General features: G+C 49.9%; 1 protein-coding gene and 1 long non-coding RNA gene across 2 annotated transcripts; one reads left to right on the top strand and one right to left on the bottom strand.

Annotated features, from left to right (window-relative positions):
* Positions 1-1,945: 1,945 nt before the first annotated feature.
* TMEM37 (transmembrane protein 37) lies at positions 1,946-8,077 on the bottom strand. Its single transcript, XM_019973897.2, has 2 exons — positions 7,936-8,077; positions 1,946-2,918 (listed from the first exon to the last, which is right to left on the bottom strand). The coding sequence occupies exons 1-2, from the start codon at positions 7,954-7,956 to the stop codon at positions 2,328-2,330; spliced, it is 612 nt and encodes a 203-aa protein (XP_019829456.1). The 5' UTR covers positions 7,957-8,077; the 3' UTR covers positions 1,946-2,327.
* A 351-nt stretch (positions 8,078-8,428) lies between these two features.
* Positions 8,429-9,599, top strand: LOC139186394 (uncharacterized). The gene is made up of 2 exons (XR_011569941.1): positions 8,429-9,002; positions 9,321-9,599. It is a non-coding gene; the product is annotated as an uncharacterized lncRNA (long non-coding RNA).
* Positions 9,600-25,020: the final 15,421 nt, after the last annotated feature.

The raw sequence follows: 25,020 nt of genomic DNA, 5'->3' as shown, positions 1-25,020 counted from the left end.
GTGACCCCATGGACGGTAGCCCATCAGGCTCCTCTGTCCATGGGATTCTCCAGGCAAGAATACTGAAGTGGGTTGCCATTTCCTTCTCGAGGATCTTCCCGACCCAGGGATCGAACCCAGGTCTCCTGCATTGCAGGAAGATTCTTTACCGACTTAGCTATGAGGGAAGCCCTCAGTTATCTGTAGTACTGCAGCAAATGGGGCAGAAGAGAAACTGGTTCACCAAGGTCCTGTGACTTGACCAAGATACCCAGCTGGAAGTGGCAGCTCAGTGCAGGACTTTTGATTTTAAATCCCCAGGCTCGCTCCAAGGCTGTCTGTCTTCCCTGCTCCCAGGTCGGGATGAATGGGGGCCTGTCTCCCTGTCCTACTGGGAATTTTCATCTTATCCTTAACTCTCTGGATCTCAGTTCCCTCGCATATCAGCATTCCTTCTCTGCTGGACATGTGAAGATTAAAGGACTGAATATTTGAACCTTTTTACAAAGCACTGCCTACATGCTCAGGGAAAGCAGTGCTCAGGGAAAGCATTCGGGACAGAAGCAGAGGTGACCCCTCCCCCCAGAGTAGAGGGAAGGGCATCTTGCTGGTGGGTGGGCCCAGCTCTAGTCCTGGCTTTGGGTGACCTGGACAAGTGGCCCTGGCCCCCAACTTCTGCATCTCACCCCTGCAGACAAGGAGGTCACCCTCTCTCACCTCATAGACCACCCCTGGGGTGAAAAGGCCAGCTTGCCCATTTTCCAGGGCTAAGAATACATGTCAGCCTGTATGGTTGATATAACTTTCTCCAGAGACCCCTATGAACTCTGCATCTTCGAATCAAGAAAAAAAAATCACGAGGTATAGGCACCCAGAAAGAGGACCTGGCAGGCAGAAACCCAAACCTCATGAGGCCAGAATGAACCAGGGAAGGCCTGAGCTCATCAGGTCAGGGAGGGGCTCGGGGCTAGTATAGAATGAAATAGGCTGAGGGTGGGGAAAAAAAACCCCACCTACTGGGCAGAAAAGGGACTGAAAAGGGGGCAATTTAATGCACAAAAGTATAAAGCAGCCAGCAAGGGTGGAAATCTTCATTGGTTCCTGTCTCCTTCATCTGCAGGCCCCTGTATCTAGGCTGGTTGTTAATCATTATCCAAGGTTTGGCCAGTTCCCTGTACCCCGTGGAGTCCAGATACGTGCTCTCTGGAGTGTGTTCTAGGATCAAAAATGGTACTCTGAGGCTATCTGGCCCTGACCAAAGATGGATGCACATGCTATGTCAGAGATCCATTCATCACGTGCTCAGTTGTGTCCAACTCTTTGCAACACCATGGACTGTAGCTGCCAGGCTCCTCTGTCCATGAGGATTTTCCAGGCAAGAATACTGGAGTGGTTTACCATTTCCTCCTTCGGGAGATCTTCCCAACCCAAGGATCAAGTCTCCTGCATTGGCAGGTGGATTCTTTACTGCTTGAGCCATCGGGGAAGTCCCTACATCAAGAGGACATATTATAAGTTAGGCAGCTCTCCTGGAAGGGCTTCAGGCAGTACTCACAAGGAGAGTCCTCAGAGGGACAGCCAGCTGCTGGAAGCAGGGGGTTATCCTGGGATTTTGAGGCACCCCTAAAGGGCAGGGTTCAAATAAAGTCAAATGGTTTGAAAGCCTACTATATGCAAGCAATCCTGAACTCTGCTTCCCTGGCATGACCAAAGCTAAAGCAGGGAAAATGCAAAGGCCCTTTGAGCTGGTGGTAGAAAGTCTTAGGCACTAAGTGGACACCCTTTGCTGGAAGGATGATTCACTCTTAGTGTCCCAGGAGGCCCAGGGACCCTACAGCCCACATCCCAGCAGGTCAATAAAACAGGTGTGAACTGTGCTTCCCTGTGCAGCCGGCCTGGGCTGCAGTGACCTGCAGTGACCTGAGCTGCTTCCTGGTCTATTCCCATCCCAGGAAGGGTTCAAGTAAAGGTTTTCAAATATGTTTATTCTTGTAAAATCAACATCCTATATAACATGGCTGTGGATAAACTGGTGCAGCTGGTGGCATGGAGGCTCCCACCTGACCTCTGGGCTGCAGACCAGCTGCAAAGACCCCTGGACCACTGGCCCAAACATACCAAGGCCAAGAGGCATCAATTTGAATGTCACATGCTGGAATTAGAAAAGTCTCATCTTTTCCACCCCTCGCACTGCACAGCATGTGAGACTCAGTTCCCCAACCAGGGATCTAACCCGTGTCCCCTGCGTTGGAAGCCCAGAGAGTCTTAACCACTGGATCACCAGGGAAGTCTGGAAAAGTCCCTTCATAGGCAGGCTTTCCCGTAACTTGATGTCCTTGGAGGAGGTCCTAAACTTTTGTAGGCAGGCCCCAGGGATGCATGCTGTTGTTGATGTGGGTGATGCTGTTGATGTGCAGGCCACTGATACCATTCAGGAAGAGAAGGAAGGAAGCTGTGAAGTCGCTCCAGAACATCAGGGTGAGGCCCAAGAGCGTGACCTGGCTCCTGAGAAGGACCAGGAAGCTCAGGAGGCCCCCAAAGGAGAGAATGAATGAGATGAGTAGGAGGGTGGAGCCCATAGCCCACTTCCGCCAAGCGAGGGAGTCCTCGCACACCTGGGACACTATGAGAAACTCCAGGCCAAAGATGGCGACCACCACAGCCAAGGTGGCCACGATGCGGGCCACAACCAGGCCCGAGGCCAGCCAGGGCACCTGGGTCTGACTCAGGTCTCGGAGGCAGTGCAACTCCGTCTGGTTGGAGGCAGTGCAGAAGCGCCACAGTCCGAAGAGGTGGTCACCTGCCAGGAGCCATTCGCCATCGCAGATGGAGATGGAGGAGAGGACCACAGCCAGGGACGTACACAGGGTGATGAGGGCTCGGGTGAAGGACTCAAAGAAGGACCGGTGGGGCCCCCTTTGGCCCAGCAGCCTCTGTGCCTGGAAGACAGCATGGGGCAACATGTCAGGGAGGGCCCCCTGCCACACCCCACCAGCCTCTTCAGGGAGGACCCACAACATGCGGTTCAGATTCCCACTGCCACTGGAACCCTTCTCCCATCCAGCCTGCTCCCGGCCCACCCTCCATTCAAGACCTATAAGCATTGTCTGTGGATCCAGTTATTTATCAGGTAAAGAGTTCCCTGCCCTTTCTTTAATGATTTTATAATGAATAAAAAGCCCAAATTCCATTTGCCTGTCTATACTCTTTAGCCTGTCCTGAAGTCAGAAAACCTGTTTGACCTGGCTGTTGTGACCTTGAGCCAGCAGGCAGCCTTGGTTTCTTTATATGCAAAACAAGAACACTACACAGAGTTATTAGCACATCAGTGATGGTTTCCTCCCCTGGCTCCTGGTCTCCCCTAGTTTCATCCAAATCTGTACCTTCTGAACTTGCCAGGACCCAGGTGCTCAGTGATGTTTGCACTTTACCCTTTAGTCTGGCTTAGCCTGTACCCCACCCAGAACATGCCACCACTAAGTATTCCAGCAGCTTCTGGGGTTGGAAGGGGAGTCCCTGGGGCTCCCCTTCAGTCTCTGGTTTCAGCCCTGAAAAGTGCACTGTCCTCTCTCCTGGCAACCTGGGCCAAGCGCCCAGTGAGGTGTCTCTTGTTACAACCCCGAGGCACCCTCCAGTCACAGTCCCCCAACCCAGAAGCAAAAGGAATGCTTCAAAGAGTAGCAGGCCTTAGATGGCCCACAAGCCCTCCCAGAGCATCCTCCCCACCACCCTGTTCAGGCACAGGGCCCTCTTCCCATGCTGAGGACAAACCTAGAACTTTCTTCCTCACCTACTGGCTCTTCTACTTGAAAGGCTCTTCTGGCTGCCCCCCTTTCTCCATTCTTCATATCTCGACTGAAACAGCTCTGTAACCACCCAACGCAGAAGGGACTCCCTCTGGTCACTCTCAGAGGAACCGTTCTGGCAAGTTACCTATTTCTGTCTGAATAGTGGTTGTGTATTATTGACTGTCTCACTCGGAGACTGAGGTCTCCAGGAGGCCAGGGCCTTTCCCTAGCACCTGGCACTGTGCTCAAGAGCCATGAGATAAATGAACGTCAAGTTTGCAACCACTGCCACTTTCACCCGAAGCTCCCTTTAAACCATCCCCTGCCCAGTCCTAAATTATGTCCTTTACAGTGAGTGTGGAAGCAGCCCAGGTTACACCTTGGTTTGGGAGGTAAGCAAAGCAGAAAACTCAAAACTAGCGTGATGATCACTGCTAGGGAAACCAACCAAAAGGGGACTCTAGGGTCAGCCCTACCCACGTGCAAACGGAGGCTTCCAGAGGCAGGCCTGGGCCACCCCCTCAGTGAGGGGCAGAAAACAAGGCCACGCTCCTGGGAGACCCTGTGGTCAGAGCCCCAGCAGGAACATCAGGCTGCCTGCTAACCTGCCCACCTTAGCAGCCCCAGGGGTACAGGAAAGAATCCTGTTTGCTTTCAGCACTTTTGCCTAAGTTAGGATCCCATTTCACCCTTAAACCCAAGTCTGGACTTCCCTGGTGGTACAGTGGATAAGAATCTGCTTGCCAATGCAGGGGACAAGCATTCAATCCCTGGTCTTGGACAGTTCCACATGCCAGAAGAACTAAGCCCGAGTGCCACAATTAAGCCTAGAGCCTGTGCTCCACAAGAGAAGTTACTGCAATGAGATGCCTGGGCACCGCGATCAAGAGTAGCCTCTAGGCTCGCCACCACTTAAAAAAAAGAAGGAATAGCTGCTTTTTCATTAAAAAAAAAAAAAAAAAGGAACAAACTAGTCTGGTGGAGTAGGAAACTTCATGGGGGGTATGCAAAGATGGCAACTGTCACAGAGGCCAAGGGACCTGCCCAAGAGCATTGACCTATGTCACAGTAAAGCCTGGCATAGCGGCTCAACAGCTGTATCATGTGCGGGGGTTGGGGTGGGGATGCATGCTACCAATAAATACTGACTTGGGCCATCGTGTGAGGGGCTCAGCATGATGGTGAGGAAAAGGAGTGGGGGGGACTGAGGGACACCCAAGGACACTGATGCAGATCCAGACATAAAGGCAGCCTGGTGTGCTGTAAAGAGCATTCAGGAGGGAATCTAGGCTGTGGTTCTCAAACCATGTCTCCTTGTCTCTTAGCAGGGGGAGGGGGCCCCTCACTTCAACCCATCAGATCTCTTTTTCCTGCCAGAGCCACTGGGAATCTGAGTCTGTACTGGATTTCAATAGAAAATTTAGCTCTACTGCTAGGAAAACCAAGGGAGCTTTGAAACCTCTGATTACAAACCACAAAGGTGTTTGTCTTTGCAACAAGGTTTATTAGCCCCCTTGACTCTTGTTTCTCATCTACATTCTGTAGGGGTTAGTGACCGCTGCAGGAAAGCATAGCCATGAAGGCACCTCGCGAGGTTATAACACCCCTAGAGGTTGTTAAGTTTGTAGGATGGGAAAACCCCAGACGCAGGCAACAAGTCACAAGAATACAGCACCCAGAGGCCTTTTGACCTTGGACATCATACTGTCTGGAGAAAAAGCACATGCCGTCCTGTGCTCAGCCCCACCTGTCCTGGGCACAGATTGGACTTTAATCTTTAGGCTCTCAGACATTCAGAAAGACAGCTGACATCAGGTCATTTTCCCCCTCCCATCCCAAAGTAGGGCATCATTCAAACTCTGACACCAATAAAACTCCCAAGGATTAAATGAGATTATGTATATAAAGATGCTTGGCACATGAGCAGTCCTGATTTACCACAGCCTAGTCCTAATATTAGGAATAATAAGGTATCTTGAGTCCTCATTCCCTACCACTGCCCCCCACACCTGAGCTTTGAGCCATCTAAGGCCTGAAATCTCCTGGAGGGCAGTTGAGCCTCACCATGGTCAGTGGAAGGTTTGTGGACCACCCAGGATGAGGGCAGTTGAGCCCTGTCCCTGATACTGCCCTGCCCAGCTCTGTGACCTTGGGCAAGTCACTTTAGTCTCAGGGCCTGGACTTGCTCCACTAAAAAAAAAAAAAAAGGAAGAGGCATTTTCCCTTTTCATCCAGCTCCCTGAATGTGACCTGTAGAACAGTGTCACTTGACACTCTTGGGCTGCTGAGTCCACTGCCAAGATCCTGTCTTCCTCTACAACTCAGGACCCCATCTGATTCCATCCACCCCTAAGTAGACACTCTGGGCTGCTCACTACTCATTCTTCACATTACCCCTCCCTCCTTATTTGCCCCAACCCCCGACTGCTCACTTAGCCCAAGGCCAGGTCAGGCCCTTCTCCTCATCAGCTGGAAATCCATCTGTGCTCAGCCACTGAGTCGCGTCCCACTCTTTGGGACCTCACTGATTGTAGCCAGGCTCCTCTGTCCCTGTGATTCTCTAGGCAAGAGTACTGGAATGGGTTGCCATTTCAGTACTGGAATGAGCTTCCCCCACCCGGGATCAACCTGGGTCTCCTGATGGGCAGGTGGATTTTTTTTTTTTTTTACCACTGAGCCACACAGAAAATCCCTTCTACAGCTTCCTAAACAGTAAGCCCATTCACGCCAGCATGACCCCAGGACACTGGTCAGAGAGGTACAGGAGCCAGTCTGCTTGGTTTTTAGCTCTTTGACAAGTTATTTATCCCTGGAGATAACTAGTCCTGCTTCTGCCCTCATGGTGGAGCTGAACCGAGTTCTGAACACCGCAACTGCATAGAACAGTCCCAAGCCTGTGGTTCAGTGTTAAGTGCTCCTAAGTGTCAGCGACTGTCTTCAAACACAGCCCGCGCCCCCAACCCCGCCCTGCCAGCCGACAGTAGCGCTCCAGGGTTTTAACTTCATCTTTTCCGCCCACCCCCAACCCCCTTCTCCATCCTTCGCTAAAAATCAAGTCCTTCAACCTGGCTACCAGTCTTCCTGCCCCTCCCAGCCCGGCAAGAAGCTCTCCCCCAGCCCTTAATCCTGTCGCAGTTTCTAATCTAGCACTCACTTCCCGGGACCCATCTAAATCCTGTTTGCAAGTTCTCTCCCCAGCTGGGCCGCCGGCTCTTCGAGGCGGGACCACACCAGATCCCACCCTCCACGCAGAAGGTCCGGAGGCAGACCGGTCGGGACTTCAGATTATGCCCAGAACAGTAGGGAGTAACTCGCTGCATCCCGCTCTCGGGCTGCTGAATCCCAGCCGCAGGAGGTTTGCGGGCGGCTTGTGGGTGGAGTTTCTCCTGTTCGGGCCAAGTCTGGCTCTCACTCGCTTCTGGGGCTGAGCTGGCCGCCACCTCCAGGTCACTTCACCTGAGCCTCAGTCTCCGCACCTGTAAACTGGGCGGAGCTCTGGGGTCAGTGCTGTGGCGCTCTGAGCGCTCGCGGGCTGAGTTTGCTGGGCTCTGACCGCCAGGACCATCAGGTCGGGACACGCGTGGGCGGGACGCGTCTGCTATGGAGGCTCGGCTGCCGGGTAGGAGAATTGTACTCCCGAGGGGCGGAGGGAGACGGGCAGGTTCTCCAGCAAACGCCTCGCATCACTGGGAAACCTCATCTCTGCAATGCCGGCCCCTCACCTCACTACAGTCTGTTTCCAGGTTTCCGCGCGTCCCAGCGAATCCACCCCCGTCCCCGTCCCCCCAAAAGTCAACTTTGCGGAGGGGAGATGGTATTTTTGGCCTGGGTTCAGGAAAGTTCTGGCTTCCTGAGACATGCCTTCTCCTCTGAGGAGCGAACCTCACTCTACAAGTGGATTCCGTCCATTCTCTGCCCCCAAAGCGCCCCCTTTTAAGAGGGACCCTTCTGTTAAACCTAACCGATGGAAACAGAGAACCCCAAAGAGAAGTAAGACAACCCCCCGACCCCGAGACTTTTGGGAGCCTCGGGTGTGCGAAGGACCCAAGCGACAAGACCGAGCCACAGAACAGTGCTGGGGTGGAAGAGTGGTCCGAGGTGGCTTCCTGACTATCCCTCGGACCCTGGCAGGGCACTCCTACCGCTCTCACCGCGGCCGCTCGCTCACCTGAACGCCGAGGGCTGTCATCCCGCACCCGGGCTCTTCGCGAACTCCCGCCAGCTGCCTCCACGATCCCTAGCGCAGATCTGCTGAGGCAGACCCTCGCGGCTTGGGAATTTTCTTCTCAGGGGGCGGCGCCGGGGCGCAGGGTGGGTCGGAGGGCGGGGCGGGAGAAGGGCGGAGCGGGGAAGGGAAGGGAGGGGAGGGGCGGCGAGGAGAGGGAGGGGCGGCGAGGAGACCCGGGACGGGGAGGAGAGGGAGGGGCGGCGAGGAGAGGGAGGGGCGGCGAGGAGAAGGGAGACGGGGAGGAGACGGGGGACGGGGAGGAGAGGGAGGGGCGGCGAGGAGACTGGGGACGGGGAGGAGACTGGGGACGGGGAGGAGACTGGGGACGGGGAGGAGAGGGAGGGGCGGCGAGGAGAGGGAGGGGCGGCGAGGAGACGGTGGATGGGGAGGAGAGGGAGGGGCGGGGAGGGGCCCTGGGTATCAGCAAGCTGCTGGCCGGGCTGCTGGCGGGGCTGCTCCCCCCCGCCGGGGCCCCTGGGTGGACGCTGAATCAGCAGGGCCGCGGGAAGGAGCCACCGGGGAGGTGTGGGAGGCCAGGACACGGCCTAGAAGCGTAGGCTGGGGCTGCGGACCCGCGAAGTCCAGGCCTGGAGTTATTCCCTCGCTCTGAGGATTGCTGTGCGCCCGCCACCGATTTCCCAACGGCCAGGACAGCGCAGGCGGAAGGCCAGAGACCCAGGACCGGATTCAGCCCCAGCGTGTCCACCTGAGCGTCAGGGGAGGCAGAGGCGTCTAGACCGCAGCGCCCGCCTGGGCTTTGCGGCTTCCAGCACCTTGTACTGTGTGATCCCGGGCTCTTGTTTTTGTCTCTGTTATTCAGTCGCTAAGTTGTGTTTGATTCTTTGCGACTGGACGGACTGCAGCACGGCAGGCTTCCCTGTCCATCACCATCTCCCAGAGTTTGCTCAAACTCATGTCCATTGAGTCGATGACTCCATCCAACCATCTCATCCTCTGTCGCCGCCTCCTTCTACCTTCAATCTTTCTTAGCATCAGGGTCTTTTCCAGTGAGTCGGCTTTTCTCATCAGATGGTCAAAGCATTGGAGCTTCCTCATCAGTCCTTCTAATGAATATTTAGGATTGATTTCCTTTAGTATTTGGACTTCCCTGGTGGCTCAGACGGTAAAGCGTCTGCCTACAATGCAGGAGACGTGGGTTCCATCCCTGGGTCGGGAAGATGCCCTGGGGAAGAAAATGGCAACCCACTCCAGTATTCTTGCCTGGAAAATCCCATGGACAGAGTAGTCTGGTGGGATATGGTTCATGGGGTCACAAAGAGTTGGACAGGACTGAACGACTTCACTTTCACTTTTCTTTCCTTTAGGATTGACTGGTTTGATCTCTTTGGTGTCCAAGGAACTCTCAAGAGTTTTCTCCAGCACCACAATCTGAAAGCATCAATTCTTTGGCACTCAGCCTTCTTCATGGTCCAACTCTCACACCTGAACGTGACTATTGGAAAAACCATAGCTTTGACAACAGACTGTTGTTGGTAAAATGATGTCTCTGATTTTTAATATGCTGTCTATGTTTTTCATAGCTTTTCTTCCAAGGAGCAAGAATCTCTGAGCCACGGTTAATAAATGAGATAATATTCATGAAAGATCAGAGTCTTGCCAGGCCCTCAGTTAAGTGTGAAAATAGTGGAATCTTCAGGGCAGTCTTTCCTGTGTCACTTTTGTCTCCCCCAAAGGGGTTTGTACAACCCTAACCCTAATATCCCCTCCCTTCCAAAGGGAGAATGTACAACCCTGCCTGCTTCCTTGCCACCTCCTGCATGCATGCTAAATTGCTTTAGTCATGTCTGACTCTTTGTGACCCTATGGACTGTAGCCCGCCAGGCTCCTCTGCATGGGATTCTCCAGGCAAGAATACTGGAGTGGGTTGCCATGCCTTCCTCCGAGGGATCTTCCTGACCCAGGGATCTTCCTGACCCAGGGATGGAACCTGCACTTCTTTTGTCTCCTGCATTGGCAGGTGGGTTATTTACCACTAGCACCATCTGGGAAGTCACCTTGCTGCCTCAGAGACCATCGAAAAGGCAAATGACAAGGATTTCCCTGGTGGTGCAGTGGTTAAGACTCTGCACTTCCATTGCAGTGGGCATGGATCCCTGGTTGGGGAATTAAGATCCCGCATGCCAGATGGTGGTCAAAAAAGTATTAAAAGAAAACAGCAAACAGGACAAAACAAAACTCATTGTTTTTCCTGGACTCTTGACAAGGCTAGAGTTCTCAAGTCCCTGCCCCCAAAAGGGTAAATTCCCACTAAGACCTTCCCCTCCCTTCTCAGTTGTAGGAAGGTGTGTGTTGATAAACAAGGAGGGGGTTTCTCCTTAAGGTAAGGCAAGATCTCCTTTCTCCTTAACTGAGTGAAGTGAAGTTGCTCAGTTGTGTCCGACTCTTTTCGACCCCATGGACTGTAGCCTACCAGGCTCTTCCATCCATGGAATTTTCCAGGCAAGAGTACTGGAGTGGGTTGCCATTTCCTTCTCCAGGGGATCTTCCTGACCCAGGGATCTAACCCGGATCTCCTGCATTGCAGGCAGACGCTTTACCATCTGAGCCATCAGGGAAGCCCCTTAACTAAGTACGGTGAATTAAATGATTTGGCTCATTCACACAGGCAGGTAGCCCCCAGTGACTTCACTCACGTTTTTAGTTGTTGTTCATTCACTAAGTTGTGTCCATCTCTTTGTGACCTCCATGGGCTGCAGCCTGCCAGGGTCCTCTGTCCATGGAATTCTCCAGGAAAGAATACAGGAGTGGGTAGCCATTCCCTTCTCCAGGGGATCTTCCCAACCCAGGGATGGAACCCAGGTCTCCTACATTGCAGGTGGATTCTTTACCATCTGAGCCACCAGGGAAGCCCCTATCTTGAGTTTACCCAAGGGTATTTTCACTTAATGCTCCCAACCCCCTTCTCCCTGTCGGATGTTCGTCTGATTCCAGTACTGCCTAAGACACCTTGTCAAATCCCTTAACCTATCGCCCACTTTGTGCTTGCTAAGATTCTGTGTGTGATCAGGCACATTTGTGTGTATGCTGCCTGTTATGCTTTTTTGGTAAGAATAGAAAGTCTTGAATCAGTGGAAATTAGAGTGACATGTCTTGTCAGCAAGATCTCTGGAGAAGCAGAAATGACTTAAGGATAATAATGAGGAAGTGATGGTCCCCTTCCAATCATTTTATGGTCATAAGAAAGCCCAGGTTCTTCACTGATGGTCCAGTGATTAAGACTCCATGCTTCCACTCCAGGGGGCACCAGTTCAGTCCCTGGTTGGAGAACTAGATCCCATATGCTGCATGCGGCCCAAGACACAGTCAAAGTCTAGGTGGAGCTTGTGCCAAGGACCAGGTATCCAGTCTGGTCACCTGGGTGGCCCTTCCTTTGAATTAGAGGGTACCAGGGTTTCCAAGATCCCTCCACGGCACCAGTGAAACAGAAGGGAAGGGGGTAGGGCAGCCTGAGAACATGACATAAACTGGTTAGAAGCAAATGGTTCCAAGATGGTGGACAAGTCCAACTTCCACTAGATTTTGAGCCTAGTATATGTTCACTGTAACACGTTAGTTAAATGACTTACCCACAGGTGCCATGACAGTTCCAAAGCCAACCATTAAAGACCAAAAAGTGGATGATAATCTAATTCCTGGAAATCTCTTCTCCAAAGTAGTTGCAATAATCCTCCCACTCATTAGCCTGTGAAATTACTCAGTCCATTAAAGCTAATCACACATTTTGAGGCTGCTCTCACCTTCTGGGATGGCCCATACACTCTGTCTTTGGAATGTGTTTTTCTCTAAATAAATCCATTTCTAGAGGAAGAGATGTTTTGACAGAAGCAGAGGTCTGAGTGAGACCATTGCTGGCACTGAAGATGAAAGGGAGCCCTTAGCCAAGGAATGAGAGCAGTCTCTAGAAACTGGAAAAGAATTTCCAGGCTTCCAGTTCAAGATGGTGGAATAGAAGGATGTGTGCTCATCACCTGCGAGAGCACCAAAATCGCAACTAGCTGTTGAACAACCAAGGACAGGAGAATGCTGGAACCCACCAAGAAAAGATACCCCAGGTCCAGGACAAAATAGAGGCTGCAGCAAGATGGTAGGAGGGGCACAATTATGATAAAATCAAATCCTACACCCACCAGGTGGATGACCCACAAACTGGAGAACAATAATACCAAAGAAGTTCTCCCACTGTTGTGAAGATTTTGAACCCCATGTCAGGCTTCCTGGTCTGGGGCACCAACATAGGGACTGGGAATCCAAGGGAATCTGACCTTGAATGCCAGAGGGATTTGAATATAGGACTTCCACAGGACTGGGAGAACACAAACAAAATCTTGCATGCACCAAGACCCAGAAGAAAGGAGCAGTGATCCTACAGGAGACTAAAGCAAAACTACATGCTAGTGTTGGAGGGTCTCCTGTGGAGGTGTGGGTCGGCAGAGGTTCACCACAGGGATGGGACCACTGGCAGCAGCAGTCTGGGAAGGTTCCCCCTTGGCATAAATCCTCTTGGAGTTTGCCATTAAGTCTACCTTAGGGCTCATAGAACCCAGGGCTGGGTCACCTCAGGCCAAAGAACTACCAGGGAGGGAGTGCAACCCCACTCATTAGCAGATAATTGGATTACAGCTTTACTGAGCAAATCCCTGCCCACCAGAGCAAGACCCAGTCACTCCCATCAGGAAGCTTACACAAACCTCTTAGCTTCTTCCATCAGAGGGCAGACAGAAGAAGCAAAAAGAACCATAGTCCCACAGAGGCTAGAACAAAAGCCACATTACAGAAAGTAAGTCAGCATGAAAAAGAAAGTTCTGTCCCAGATGAAGGGACAAAGTAAACCCCCAGAAAAACAACCAAATGAAGTGGAGATAGGCCATGTTCTAGAAAAAGAAATCAGAATAATGATAGTGAAGATGATCCAGGATCTCAGGAAAACAATGGAGAATATACAAGAAATGTTTACCCAAGACCTAGAAGAACTAAAGAACAGAGATGAATAATACACTAGAAGGAATTGATAGCAGAGTGACTGGGGCAGAAGAGCAGATAAATGGCCCAGAGGACAGAATGATGGAAATCATTGCTGCGGAACAGAATATAGAAAAACGAATGAAAAGAAATGAAGACAGCCTAAGAGACCTCTCAGACAACAATAAACACACCAACATTTGCATTATAGGGGCCCTAGAAGGAAAATAAAGACAGAAAGAGCCTGAGAAAATATTTGAAGGGATAATAGCTGAAAACTTCCCTAACATGGGAAAAGAAATAGTCAACCACGTCCAGAAAGCACAGAGAGTCCCAGACAGGATAAACCCAAGGAGGAACACACCAAGACACATAGTAATAAAACTGGCAAAAATTAAAGACAAAGATAAAAGATTAAAAACAACAAAGGAAAAATGACAAATAACATACAAGAGAACTTCCATCAGGCTATCAACTGATTTCTCAACAGAAACTCTACAAGCCAGAAGGGAATGGCATGATATATTTAAAGTGGTGAAAGGGAAGAATCTACAACCAAGAACACTCTACCCAGCAAGACTCTAGTTCAGATTTGATGGAGAAACCAAAAGCTTTCCAGACAAGTAAAAGTTAAGAGAATTCAGCACCACCAAACCAGCTTTACAACAAAGGCTAAAGGAACTCCTCTGGCAGGAAACACAAGAGAAGGAAAAGACCTACAGAAAGTAAACCCCAATTAAGAAAATGGTAATAGGATCATACATATTGATAATTACCTTAAATGTAAATGGATTAAATGCACCAACCAAAAGACATAGCCTGGCTAAGTGGATGAAAACACGTGCATGTATACACTTCCACTTACCACATTACTCTGCTTGACCCCCCAAATTGTAGGTAATTATTTTATATTGTTAAGTTAATCATGTTCCCATTATGGCTTGCAATTGTAATTATCTTTTATGTTTTTGTCTGGCTGTTGATTGTGAGAGCTTCCCTGGTGGCTCAGGTGGTAAAGAATGTGTCTGCAATGCAGGAGACCTGGGCTTGATCCCTGGGTTGGGGAAGATCTCCTGGAGGAGGTCGTGGCAACCCACTCCACTATTCTTGCCTGGAGAATCCCTGTGAACAGAGAAGGGAGTCTGGTGGGCTACAGTTCATGGGGTTGCAAAGAATTGGACACGACTGAGTGACTAAGCAGAGCACACTGATTGTGAAAATTGATAAAGGTCTTTTACTATTGTGATTATGTAACTATTAGTCACTTAATACCATTGTTTCATGATTGGTCAACAGAAAAATAGTAGAACCCTATATAAACTATCATTTAATAGAAAAACCTGTAATCACTTTTTAAAATTCAGATGCATATCAGAATTATCTTGGAATTAAAAAAAAAAAAGCCAGAAAAAAAGAAAAAGCCCAGGTATTGCTTTTTCTCTCCAGAGCTCCAGATATGTTTCTAATGAGCAGCCAAGGACTGGACTATATGACACTTTTTTACTTTTATCTAGTTTCTTTCACTTTTTCTATTTCATATTCAGTGCTCCCATTTTGTTTAGTTTATGTTTTCTAGCTTCTCCATCTCTTTCTCTCTCTCTCTCTTTTTGATGTTCTTTCTCAAGACTTTATCAAGCATAGTATAAAAGCTTTTATATACATATATGTAAGTAGTATATATAATACATATTTTAGAAAGCTTATGAATTTTTGCCTGACTAAAAAATTATGTCATTTTGATTCCACTTGTTGGACAGTATGAATAGAATGCTGCTGCTGCTGCTGCTAAGTCAAATCAGTCATGTCCGACTCTGTGCGACCCCATAGATGGCAGCCCACCGGGCTCCCCCGTCCCTGGGATTCTCCAGGCAAGAACACTGGAATGGGTTGCCATTTCCTTCTCCAATGCATGAAAGTGAAAAGTGAAAGTGAAGTCGCTCAGTCGTGTCCGACTCTTAGCGATCCCATGGACTGCTGCCTACCAGGTTCCTCTATCCATGGAAGTTTCCAGGCAAGAGTACTGAAGTGGGTCGCCAGTGCCTTCTCCAATAGAATGCTAGATTTCTAATTAAAAAAATAGATATGCAGCAAGCGACAAACATTTACTGTATAGCATGGGGAACTATAGTCAATACCTATAATGGAAAATAAGCAGAAAAAAAATATATGTGTATATGTATAACTGAATCACCTTGCTGTACACCTGAAACATTGTAAGTCAGTTATACTTCAATAAAGAATATATATTAAGAAAGAAGAAATTAATCCACTTCTTTCCTATAACTTTGTCTCTCACCAAATTCTTTCTGTGATGAGACATGAAGAACTTTCATCAAATCCTGAAACCAGGTGTGTGACCTTAGTTGGGAGACTGGGTTTTGACTGGGTTCGAGTCCTGGCCACGTGGGTTCAAGTCCCAACCTGAGTTGCATGGTTTCACCAGGTCTGAGCAGAGCAGCTTGGCAGTGCCCACTGCATTCCCAGGTGAGACAGTGAGAGGCTGACAATCCACTCAGCAGGAGGTGACTGTCTGGAGGGGCAGTGTTTCCCAGTGCGGGGTGGAAGGAGGGAGTTGGCAGGGGCAGAGGTGCGGGGGAATGAGAGGGTGGGCCCTTCAGGGGTGAAATCCAGAACAGCCTGGCGTGAGTGGTGGGAGAGCAGAGAAGCTACCTTCTTGCTTGGCTCTCTCTGCCTTTTCTCCACCTGTCCTACTTCTAGGCCTGGCCAGTGTCAGGGAAAGAGGACTAGTATAAAGAAAGCAAGGATGTGGCCCCCACTTGCCCCTCTGACCACTCTTGTCTGATGAGAAAGACTCAGGCACTTGTCTTATAACAGAACATTCCAAGGCAAGGGCACAGGTATCATTTAATGACTCAACCGGTTCAGTCAGCAAGTACCGCCCACCTCCAGACCATCTTACTCTAGGCTGCTTCCTCTGCCGGAAACGTACTTCCTCAAAATCCTCACATCTAAGACCTACCACCTCACCCCCTGCCGTGATCACCTAGTCTGAAACAGAGCTCCTTTGTCCTCTTTTCGCTTCCCCCTTCCCACCCCCTACCCCCCACACATGTCTCCTCTCCCTCCACTGTGTAAACTCCAAGAGGCCAAGGACTCTGCCGTGTTCACTATTGTATCCCTGGTGCCTAGGACAGAGCCAGGCACATGTGTTGTTGTTTAGTTGCTAAATCTTGTCTCTTTGTGACCCTGTGGACTATAGCATGCCAGGCTCCTCTGTCCTCCACTATCTCCCAGAGTTTTCTCAAATTTGTGTCCATTGAGTCTGTGATGCTAACCATCTCATCCTCTGCCGCCCCCTTCTCCTTTTGCCTTCAATCTTTCCTAGCATCAAGGTCTTTTCCAATGAGTCAGTTCTTCACATCAGGTGGCCAAAGTACTGGAGCTTCAACTTTAGCAACAGGCACCTAGTAGGAGCTCAATAAATATTGAATATATGGATGAGTTAACTGTATACCTATTGTGTTTCCACTGTCCTGGCTAATCAGAGACAAAGAAGAAAAAGACAAAGTTCCTGTTGGGGTAAGATGCTTGGGTTTTAGGGTCAAAATCTGCCTCCCCTTCATTTCTGCTTCCTCCCCAGCCTCCCCAGTTCAGGCCCACATCCTTCTCCTGTCTGTTCCCTCATATCCTGGTCCCTACCATCCTCTTATGTCTCCAGCTCTAGGCTCCAGCACTTCTAATGTGGATGATGTTTAACAGCCTCCAGCTGGACCTCCCTGCCTCCACTCTCGACCTCCCTGCCTCCCCTCTCAACCTCCTCTGTCCCTACATGCAGCTTCCCATTCCCTCCTTCCCAAGGCCCATGAGGCTGCTGGCTGCTCTACCCTCGGAGCCTCATGCTCCTGGCTGGCTCCAGGTGCATGTGCCCACCGGCACCCTGAGTGGGGAGCTCTGTCCAGTCTTAGGCTTCCTATGTTCATGGTCCCCTGGTGTAACAGGCCTTCCCTGGTGACAGCTGGACAGGCTGTCACCTCTTCAAGGACTTCCTTTGACTTCACCAGCCAGAGTAGCAGATTCCCCACTATTGCCTCTGGGTCTCCCTGGGTATCTGCCCCACCTCATCTTGTAGACCCTGTGCCCCAGCTCCTCAAAGGAGAAAACCTCAGGGCAGGGGCCTACTAAATGTCAAAGTGGAGCCGCCTGCCCCATCTAAGCTTCCTTGGGGTCAGGGGTCATTCCACACTCTGTGCCAGGCAGTTGGCTGGACTCTACACACCCACTGCTCCCGTCCACTCCCATGACCCTCGCAACACCAAGAAGGACCAACCCCCAACACTTGAGCCTGTTACTTTTGTATTTTTTTCTTTTCTTTTGTATATATTATCTCTCTCTTTAAAAAAAATTTTTTTTATTGAAGTACTGTTGATTTACGATGCTGTAGACCTTCATATTCTCTTGATCATTAGCTAAACTTCCCTACTTGTCTGTTTCCCTCTCTAAAACACAACACACAACCTTAGCACTAGGTCTCTCACCCCTGCATGCCCATTGCAAGAGCAGGGACTGGTCCATACAGCTTGCTATTTGATGAAGCAGCCTCAGATGCACTGTGGGCAAATCACTTCTCTTCTGTGAGCCTCAGCTTTCTGTCAAATGGGAAAACACATCCTTCTTGGTGTTGTGAGGGTCGTGGGAGTGGACGGGAGCAGTGGGTGTGTAGAGTCCAGCCAACTGCCTGGCACAGAGTGTGGAATGATCCCTGACCCCAAGGAAGCTTAGATGGGACAGGCGGCTCCACTTTGACATTTAGTAGGCCCCTGCCCTGGGATTTTCTCCTTTGAGGAGCTGGGGCACAGGGTCTACAAGATGAGGTGGGGCAGATACCCAGGGAGACCCAGAGGCAATACTGGGGAGTCTGTTAGGAGTTGCCTAGTTCACTGGACAGTGTCAAAGCTGATGACTACTTCTGCCTGCTTTAAGCCTGGATGTCGGGTCCCTCCAACTCTCACCTGCCTTAAGGGTCAGCCCCCTTGCCTGACCCCTGCCCTCCCCATCATCTCCCCACGACTCTGCCCTCACTCACCGGGTCTTCCTCTTCTCCTAGCCCCCTCCTCATCCCCTCCATGCCAGACCTCCCCTGCACTTTGCCTTCTCTTCCTCAAGCTCCAGCCCCACATTCTGGCCTCATCCAGGGTGCCTGATTGCAACACAGACTTTGTTTACTGCATTCTAGTGGCCCAGGGGCTTCTCTGCCTGCCCTGGGGTTTTACTCTATAGCACGTCCCCCATGGCCAGGAGGGCAGCAGGTGTGAGAGGCCCAGGGCATCAGTGATGGTGACGGGAGGTGGGCGAGGGGACAGAACTGACCAGTGGAAGGGATGAATGAATGAAGCAGGAACCAGACATCTTACCTGAGCATCCCTGTATATCAGAACCACCTCTCTGCCATGTTGTCCGAAGGTGAAAGGGAGTGATGTAGGTGGGCTCGGAGGATGGTCTTTCTGTAGGGTCTCCCCTTTCTAAATTCAAGTCTGCCCTTAAAAATGGGTACCCCTTCAGGGCACCAGTACCTGCATATTTCCAGGCAGAGTGAGAGAGACTTCGAGCACCTTCTGTCTCTCTTTTTTTTTTTTTGGCTATACCGCAGGGCCTGGGGGATCTTAAGTTCCCAGACCAGGGATTGAACCCGTTTCCCTGAAGTGGAAGCGTAGAGTCTTAACCACAGGACCACCAGAGAAGTCCCTCTAGCATCTTCTTTGCAGGCTTGGACCTTGGACTTCTCAGCACACACGCTGAGACACTAGTCTCTAGGGGATGGTCTCCACTAACCAGACACACTAGACGTATCCAGGTGCTTATATAGAGCAGACTGCTGGCCCGTCCCTTCCCAAAATGCACTGGTGCTCTTTCCTAATTAGTGTACCTCACCTGTCACATTAAAGTGTCCAAAAAGCAAAATTAGATGCCAGGAATTGATCATGAGCACGAATGGTGACAAAAGAATTCAAATGGTTTGGACAGGGCTTCACCTAAATCCTGGGGAAGCCCAGGCAATATCCTACCACCCACTTTATAAGATTTGATGTTTACAAGGAAGGTAGACTTCCCTTCCCTCAGAAGGTCCAGAGGAGTGGTAAAGGAGAGAGGTATGGTCTCCCTGGGGGAGTAGAGGGATGGAGTGGGAGGTAGCTTCCAGACTTTGAGCCAGCATGGTCTGGGAGTCTGGCCACTTACCACCTCAGTCTGTAGACATGTTAAAAGCAAAAAAAATTGTCAATTCAAAACTTGGGAGGTTTGGGGGACTTCCCCGGTGGACCAGGGGTTAAGAGTCTTCCTGCTAATGAAGGGCACACAGGTTCAGTCCCTGGTCTGGGAAGATCCTACATGCCTTGGAACAACTAAGCCGGTGCCTCACAACTACTGAGCCGAGCTGTAGAGCCCGAGCTCAGAAACAAGAGAAGCCACCACCAGTGAGAAGTACCGCAACTAGAGACTAGCTCCTGCTTGCCACAACTAGAGAAAGCCCATGTGTGCGTAACAAGGAAGACCCAGTGCAGCCATAAATAAAAAAAAAAGGTGGGGGCGGGGGGGAGGTTTGGAACATCCCTAAAGATCAGGGACTTCCCTGATGGTTTGGACTCCTTGCTCCCACTGCAGGGGGCATGGTTTCAGTCCCTGGCTGGTGAACTAAGATCCTATATGCTGTGCAGTGCAGCCAAAAAGAAAAGATGATTTGGACCCCCAAAGGTCCTTTTACTGTGTGAACAGTGGCCACTTTGGATGACTGCCCTTTGGATGGATGGCCTTCCCAGGAGGTGCTAGTGGTAAAGAACTCGCTTGCCAATGCAGGAAACATAAGAGATGCAGGTTTGGTTTCTGGGTCAGGAAGATGCCCTGGAGGAGGGCATGGCAACCCACTCCAGTATTCTTGCCTGGAGAATCCCATGGACAGAGGAGCCTGGCAGGTTACAGTCCATGGGATTGCAAAGGAGTTGGGCACAACTTATCAAATGAGCATGCAAACGCCTTTGGGTGGACTGTTCTTTCTGGGGCCCCCAATCTTACCATCAGCTCTGTTCACTCCACCATGTTGCCTGCCTGGCCCTTGTAGGATTTAAGTTGATAATCCCAGCCCTGTGTTGTCCTGGTAAATAACCCAGCCACACCTTTAGGATCTGTTTCCACCACTTCTTCCCTGACAGGCCCCAGATTTTGTTCTCTGTAACTGCTTGCTTGAGACCCAGCCATCTCTCTTGTTCAGATTTGAGACCTTCTGCTGCAGTTTCACCCCCATGGCAGTGATTGCCCCCTTCCTAGTTCAGGCTCCTGAGAGAGAATCTCCTTAGTCCAGAAAAGTGAGGTTGCTTGATGTAAAGGAAGCAGATGGCCTGAGTAGGTCATTCTGGGGCTAGGGGTCCAACCTTGTCCAAAAGAGCTGTAACCAAGAGCTGGGGGCAGGGCATCCTCCTGAGCAGCAGAGGCTCTGGGCAAGAAAGCAATGAGGCAAGGGCTGTACACTCAACAGAGAACCCCTCCCTGGAATAATGGTATCCCCCCATCCTGGGCCCCTCCCCTGAAGTGTGCCGAGGGTACGCTGTCCAGCCAGGCCTCTCAGACGCTCCTCTTTGCCAGCCTCCAAGCTGACTATCTCCTTTCCACCTGGTATCAACTCGTGCATGGTGAGGGGACCCTTCCTTCTCTCTTCAAGCTTTATTCTGGGTGATATTTCGTCTCTGACCTCATGAACTGATCGTTTATTTACATTTCAAGAATCTAAATGCAGCATTTTCAAACTCTGATATATTTCCTGGCTATTCATGTGATTCTCAAACTTCTCCTGTAAATGATGCACCCTCATCTTTTCATTTTGTTGAACTGAGATTCAGAGCCTAGCCCATCATTCTTAGACCATAACACTTGAACATCCAGATCCTTCAGGAGTTTCCTTTTTTCATTTCCCCAATGGGACTGCCTTTATGTGTTTGATTTATATCCTTAACCATTGTGTATCCTTGTGTGTGTGTGTGTGTGTGTGTATGTGTGTGATTTTTGCTTTCCTAAGTGGCATTATGCTATAAATCTTGTTCTGTTTCCCACTGTTCTCACCCAAAGGCATGATGAGAGGCCATCCTTATTGATAATATGTAAAAATTGGACTCAATGTTTTATACATAATAGGTTGGGTCCCAGTAGTAGCTGGTGAGATCAATTCTGCCAGGGCATAATCACCATATACAGGAAATGAATGCAATATATAAGACAATATCAGTGTGCCTCAAACATCATCAGAGTAAATATTGTTTCATGGGAGCTTCCCAGGTGGTTCAGTTGTAAAGAATCTACGTACTATTGCGGGAGCCACAGGAGACCCAGGTTCAATCCCTGGGTGCGGAAGATCCCCTGGAGGAGGGCACGGCAACCCACTGTAGTATTCTTGCCTGGGAAATCTCATGGACAGAGGAGCCTGGCATGGTATGGTCCATGGGATCACAGAGTCAGACACGACTTAGTGACTGAGCACATACACATTATTCATGAATTTTTTTCCAAAAATAGTTTGATTAGACTTCCCTGATGGTCCAATGGTTAAGAATCCACCTGCCAATGCAGGGGGCATGAGTTCAATTCTTAGTCCAGGAAGACTTCACAAGCCACCGGGCAACTAAGCCCATGCACAACAACTACTGAAGCCCGCTGCTGCCTAGAGCCAGTGCTCTGAAACCAGAGAAGCCACCGAGACAAGAAGCCCTCACACCGCAACTGAAGAGTCACTCCTGCTTGCTGCAACTAGAGAAGGCCTGAATGCAGCATTAAAGACCCAGTGCAGCCAAAAATAATAAATAAAGTGTTAAAAAATACTAATAAAAAATAGATCGACAGATGTAGGTTGCATTGTAAAAAGTATTCTTTACTGAGGGTCCCAGTAGGAAAACTAAACAGTCAAGTTCATTGCTGCTTATTGCTTTTGATTGCTGTTACTCATCCACTGCATTTTATCTGTTCACCTTAGTGATGAACAATAGGTCACTCCAGAACCCTCACCCTACAACCAACCACACTGGTGAATATCTTAATCCATGTCCGTCATGTGAGCCTTTATGTCTTGGATGCCTCCAAGCACAGCACCGAACAGGCTGAGCCAGCGTTCACAAAATAGAAAGGCTCAGAGGCCAAATTAGATGCCTGAATCACACAGACTAATAAGTCAATCAGCACTCAGCGAGAAGGCCAGGTGGGTGGGAGAGATGCAGTGGGTTCACATGCAGACCTAGGATGCCATACAAGAGGCTGGGAGGTATGTACCACCTGAATCTTGGTATGTGGTCCTCACCTGTCTTTTCCTTCTTACTCTCTCTGATATTAGCCTTTTCCAACGAAGGTGAATTATTAGCACAACAGTTGAGGTTTGAGCCAGGGTCCCAGCAGACAGAAGGTGACTGAGGGCAAACACTCACACTTTGAGAGTCAAAGGACAAAGGATGAGTAGGTCTGGCTACAGGTGTAACTCAACATTTAGTCTGATCAATAGCCCTGGGCTTTCTGCAGCAGAGGACCCTTAGGGCAGAATGGTTGTCACCGAATAAGAGCTGTATCCAGATCATGACTATTATGTGCCTAATGTTTTACGGTCTGTGCCTCATGAAAACTGAGTGGGGCAGGGGTACTGAGCATCTTCTGGGCCCTCCATCCCTTTTCATCTATATTCAGTGCGTTCTCTGGATCTGTCTCATATGTCTTATCTACCTATACTTCACAAACCTTCTGAGTTTCACCCTTCCCATTTGCCTGACGGAACTGAATGTTCTCCAGCAACCTGGCCGATGCACATTACCTGCTCCCTAGATGCCAGGTCAGGGGCACATGTACACACTTAGATTTGTTACACATGCCCGTGGCTGCATAGAATGACCCCTCTGGACACGAGCACGCAAAGCAGCAGAGTTTTCATTTCCCAACATCCTAGCCAAACGTGATTTTCTCCTCCTCTTGACATTTGCTATTTTGATGGGTATAAAATATTGTGATGGGTACGTAACTTCATAATCTCACTGCTTGGTATCCTGGGTGCTCTTTTTAAAGGGTTTCACAAATCTATCTCAGATATTTCCTAGAGACTTTGCAGAATGCCAAGCCACTGAGATGGTGAGCAGGGAACCAGAAAATGCCTCTCTCTGGGGAAAGTATCAGTGGGGATCGGACAGAGTGGGAGAACTGTGGGATCTGGGGCTCTCAGCCTACCCACCCAATTGCCCCAGGCAGTCTGGCCCGGCTAAGCAGTGCTAGAGACAAGGGAAGACACCTTCTGTCACTCTTCCCTCCCTTGCCACTCACCCCAGGTTGCCACCCACAGAACTGGTCCCAGCTGGGAAGACATGGGGCTTCCCAAGTCTTGTCTACTTGGGCAGGATGCCATAAAATCCAAGCCAATCACTACACCTCCCTCTGCTGGCCTCTGTCTTGTATTGTTACTGAAAGGAATTCGTGGGTCTGGTTGCTCACCACTCAAAAGGCAATAAACAGGTCAGGTTGGTGGAAAGGAAAGTTTGTTTTATTTCAGAGCAACAGCCCTGGGCAAGGGTGGCAGACATCTGTCCAAAGGCCCGCTCTCTGCCCCTGACAAACAGGCTTTACAGACAGAGTTGCCGGGGCGGGGGTTGGGGGGTGGGGGGCGTGTTACAGGCAGGAACAGCACAGTCATCTTTAACAGTCATCTTCAAATTGGTCGTCAGCGGTCTGACCAGCATCATCTTGATTGTTTTAGGTACAGTTAATCTGCAGTTCCGGGGTGCACTTGTTCCGATTTCTTCGTGGTCCATTCTAAGAATTGTGGCAGCTCATGTCCTGGGTACAGTCTGGTCATCATGTAGCTAATTCCTCCATCTGGTGTTTTGGTATCTATAAGATGGGTCACAGGATATGGCTCAGAATATTATCTACAGCCCTTGAGAAAGAACTAAAGGTCCTTGACTATGTCTAATGACTACATTATTATTATTTAGTCTCCTTTGACTGTTTTCCTTTGTGTCCGCATTTCTCACGTCTCTGATTAAACTTATCCTTTGACTGAAGTTTTCCACAGGCAAAGGCAGGCAGAGGACGTGGGGTGGGGTGGGGGGGCCTACGGTCCTGCTCCGTCTCAGCACTGCAGGCAAAGAATCCACTTGTAAGTCCCCCAAAGCCTGGCACCCCGTTGCCTCCTTTCAACACACACCTCTGCTGATGCCGCCCAGTTCTCCTGGACAAGGTATGGCTGTGGGTGTTGTGGGTGGAGTCTTGTCCTCTCCCCCGTGAAGTCTTGTCATCTTGTCCATGTCACTCCATCCCACTGAAGCCAGGATCTCAGAATCTGGCTGTGACAATAGGTACACGGTCCGGGGCAGCAACAGTGATGGCCTGATGGGTAGACACATAACCCAGACAGGCCAGTCCCGGGCTTCATATAGGTACCCTGTGCTAGTCTCTGAGAGGGTAACAGGCAGGAAGGCCAGGGGTCTCCAAAGGGAGGAAATAGCCTGCAAGTGTCAGACATTTTTGTCTCTCTTAAGCGGCAGGAGGAAACAAAGTAGAGATATTTTTTCCTTCTCTATACAAATTTAAAAGGAGGTTTCTCTTAAAATACTGTGTTGCCTTAATGACACCTGGTTTCACCTGAAGTTAACTATTCTCAAACCTAGAGACAACCAATGCCTTTCTCTTATGGAAATGCTTGTCTTAAGCTATGCTAATGTACTATGCATTTACCCCAAACTCTGTCTTCAAGTCGGTTGCTCTTGGCTCAGAAGAGGAACTTGGCTCATACTTGACAAACCAGTATGTTATACTCAGATATTGTTCCCCTAATCTATGTAAACAAAACTATTTGTATGGTGGTCTGCCCTTCTTCAAGATTCAAGTTAATCATTTTATGGCCCAGGATGAACCATTTGGTGTCAAGATTATCCTAAAATGCATCTTATGGGTGAGGGGCCTGGTGCCATTCTGAGTTTTAAGACATTCCTTTTTTTCATTAACAGACTGCTAGTGACTGGAAAATCCCATGGATGGAGGAGCGTGGTGGGCTGCAGTCCATGGGGTCGCAAAGAG

Source organism: Bos indicus, chromosome 2 (genome assembly GCF_029378745.1).
Source record: "Bos indicus isolate NIAB-ARS_2022 breed Sahiwal x Tharparkar chromosome 2, NIAB-ARS_B.indTharparkar_mat_pri_1.0, whole genome shotgun sequence".
NCBI lineage: Eukaryota > Metazoa > Chordata > Mammalia > Artiodactyla > Bovidae > Bos > Bos indicus.
The sequence above is the reverse complement of the archived record's forward strand: the minus strand, read 5'-3'. Positions and strand labels throughout refer to the sequence as shown.

Coding starts and splice junctions, on each gene's coding strand:
- TMEM37 (XM_019973897.2), bottom strand. CDS start 7,956: ATGACAGCCCTCGGCGTTCAG. Junction 2,919..7,935: donor TGACAGCCCTCGGCGTTCAG/GTGAGCGAGCGG, acceptor GCTGTCTTCCAG/GCACAGAGGCTGCTGGGCCA.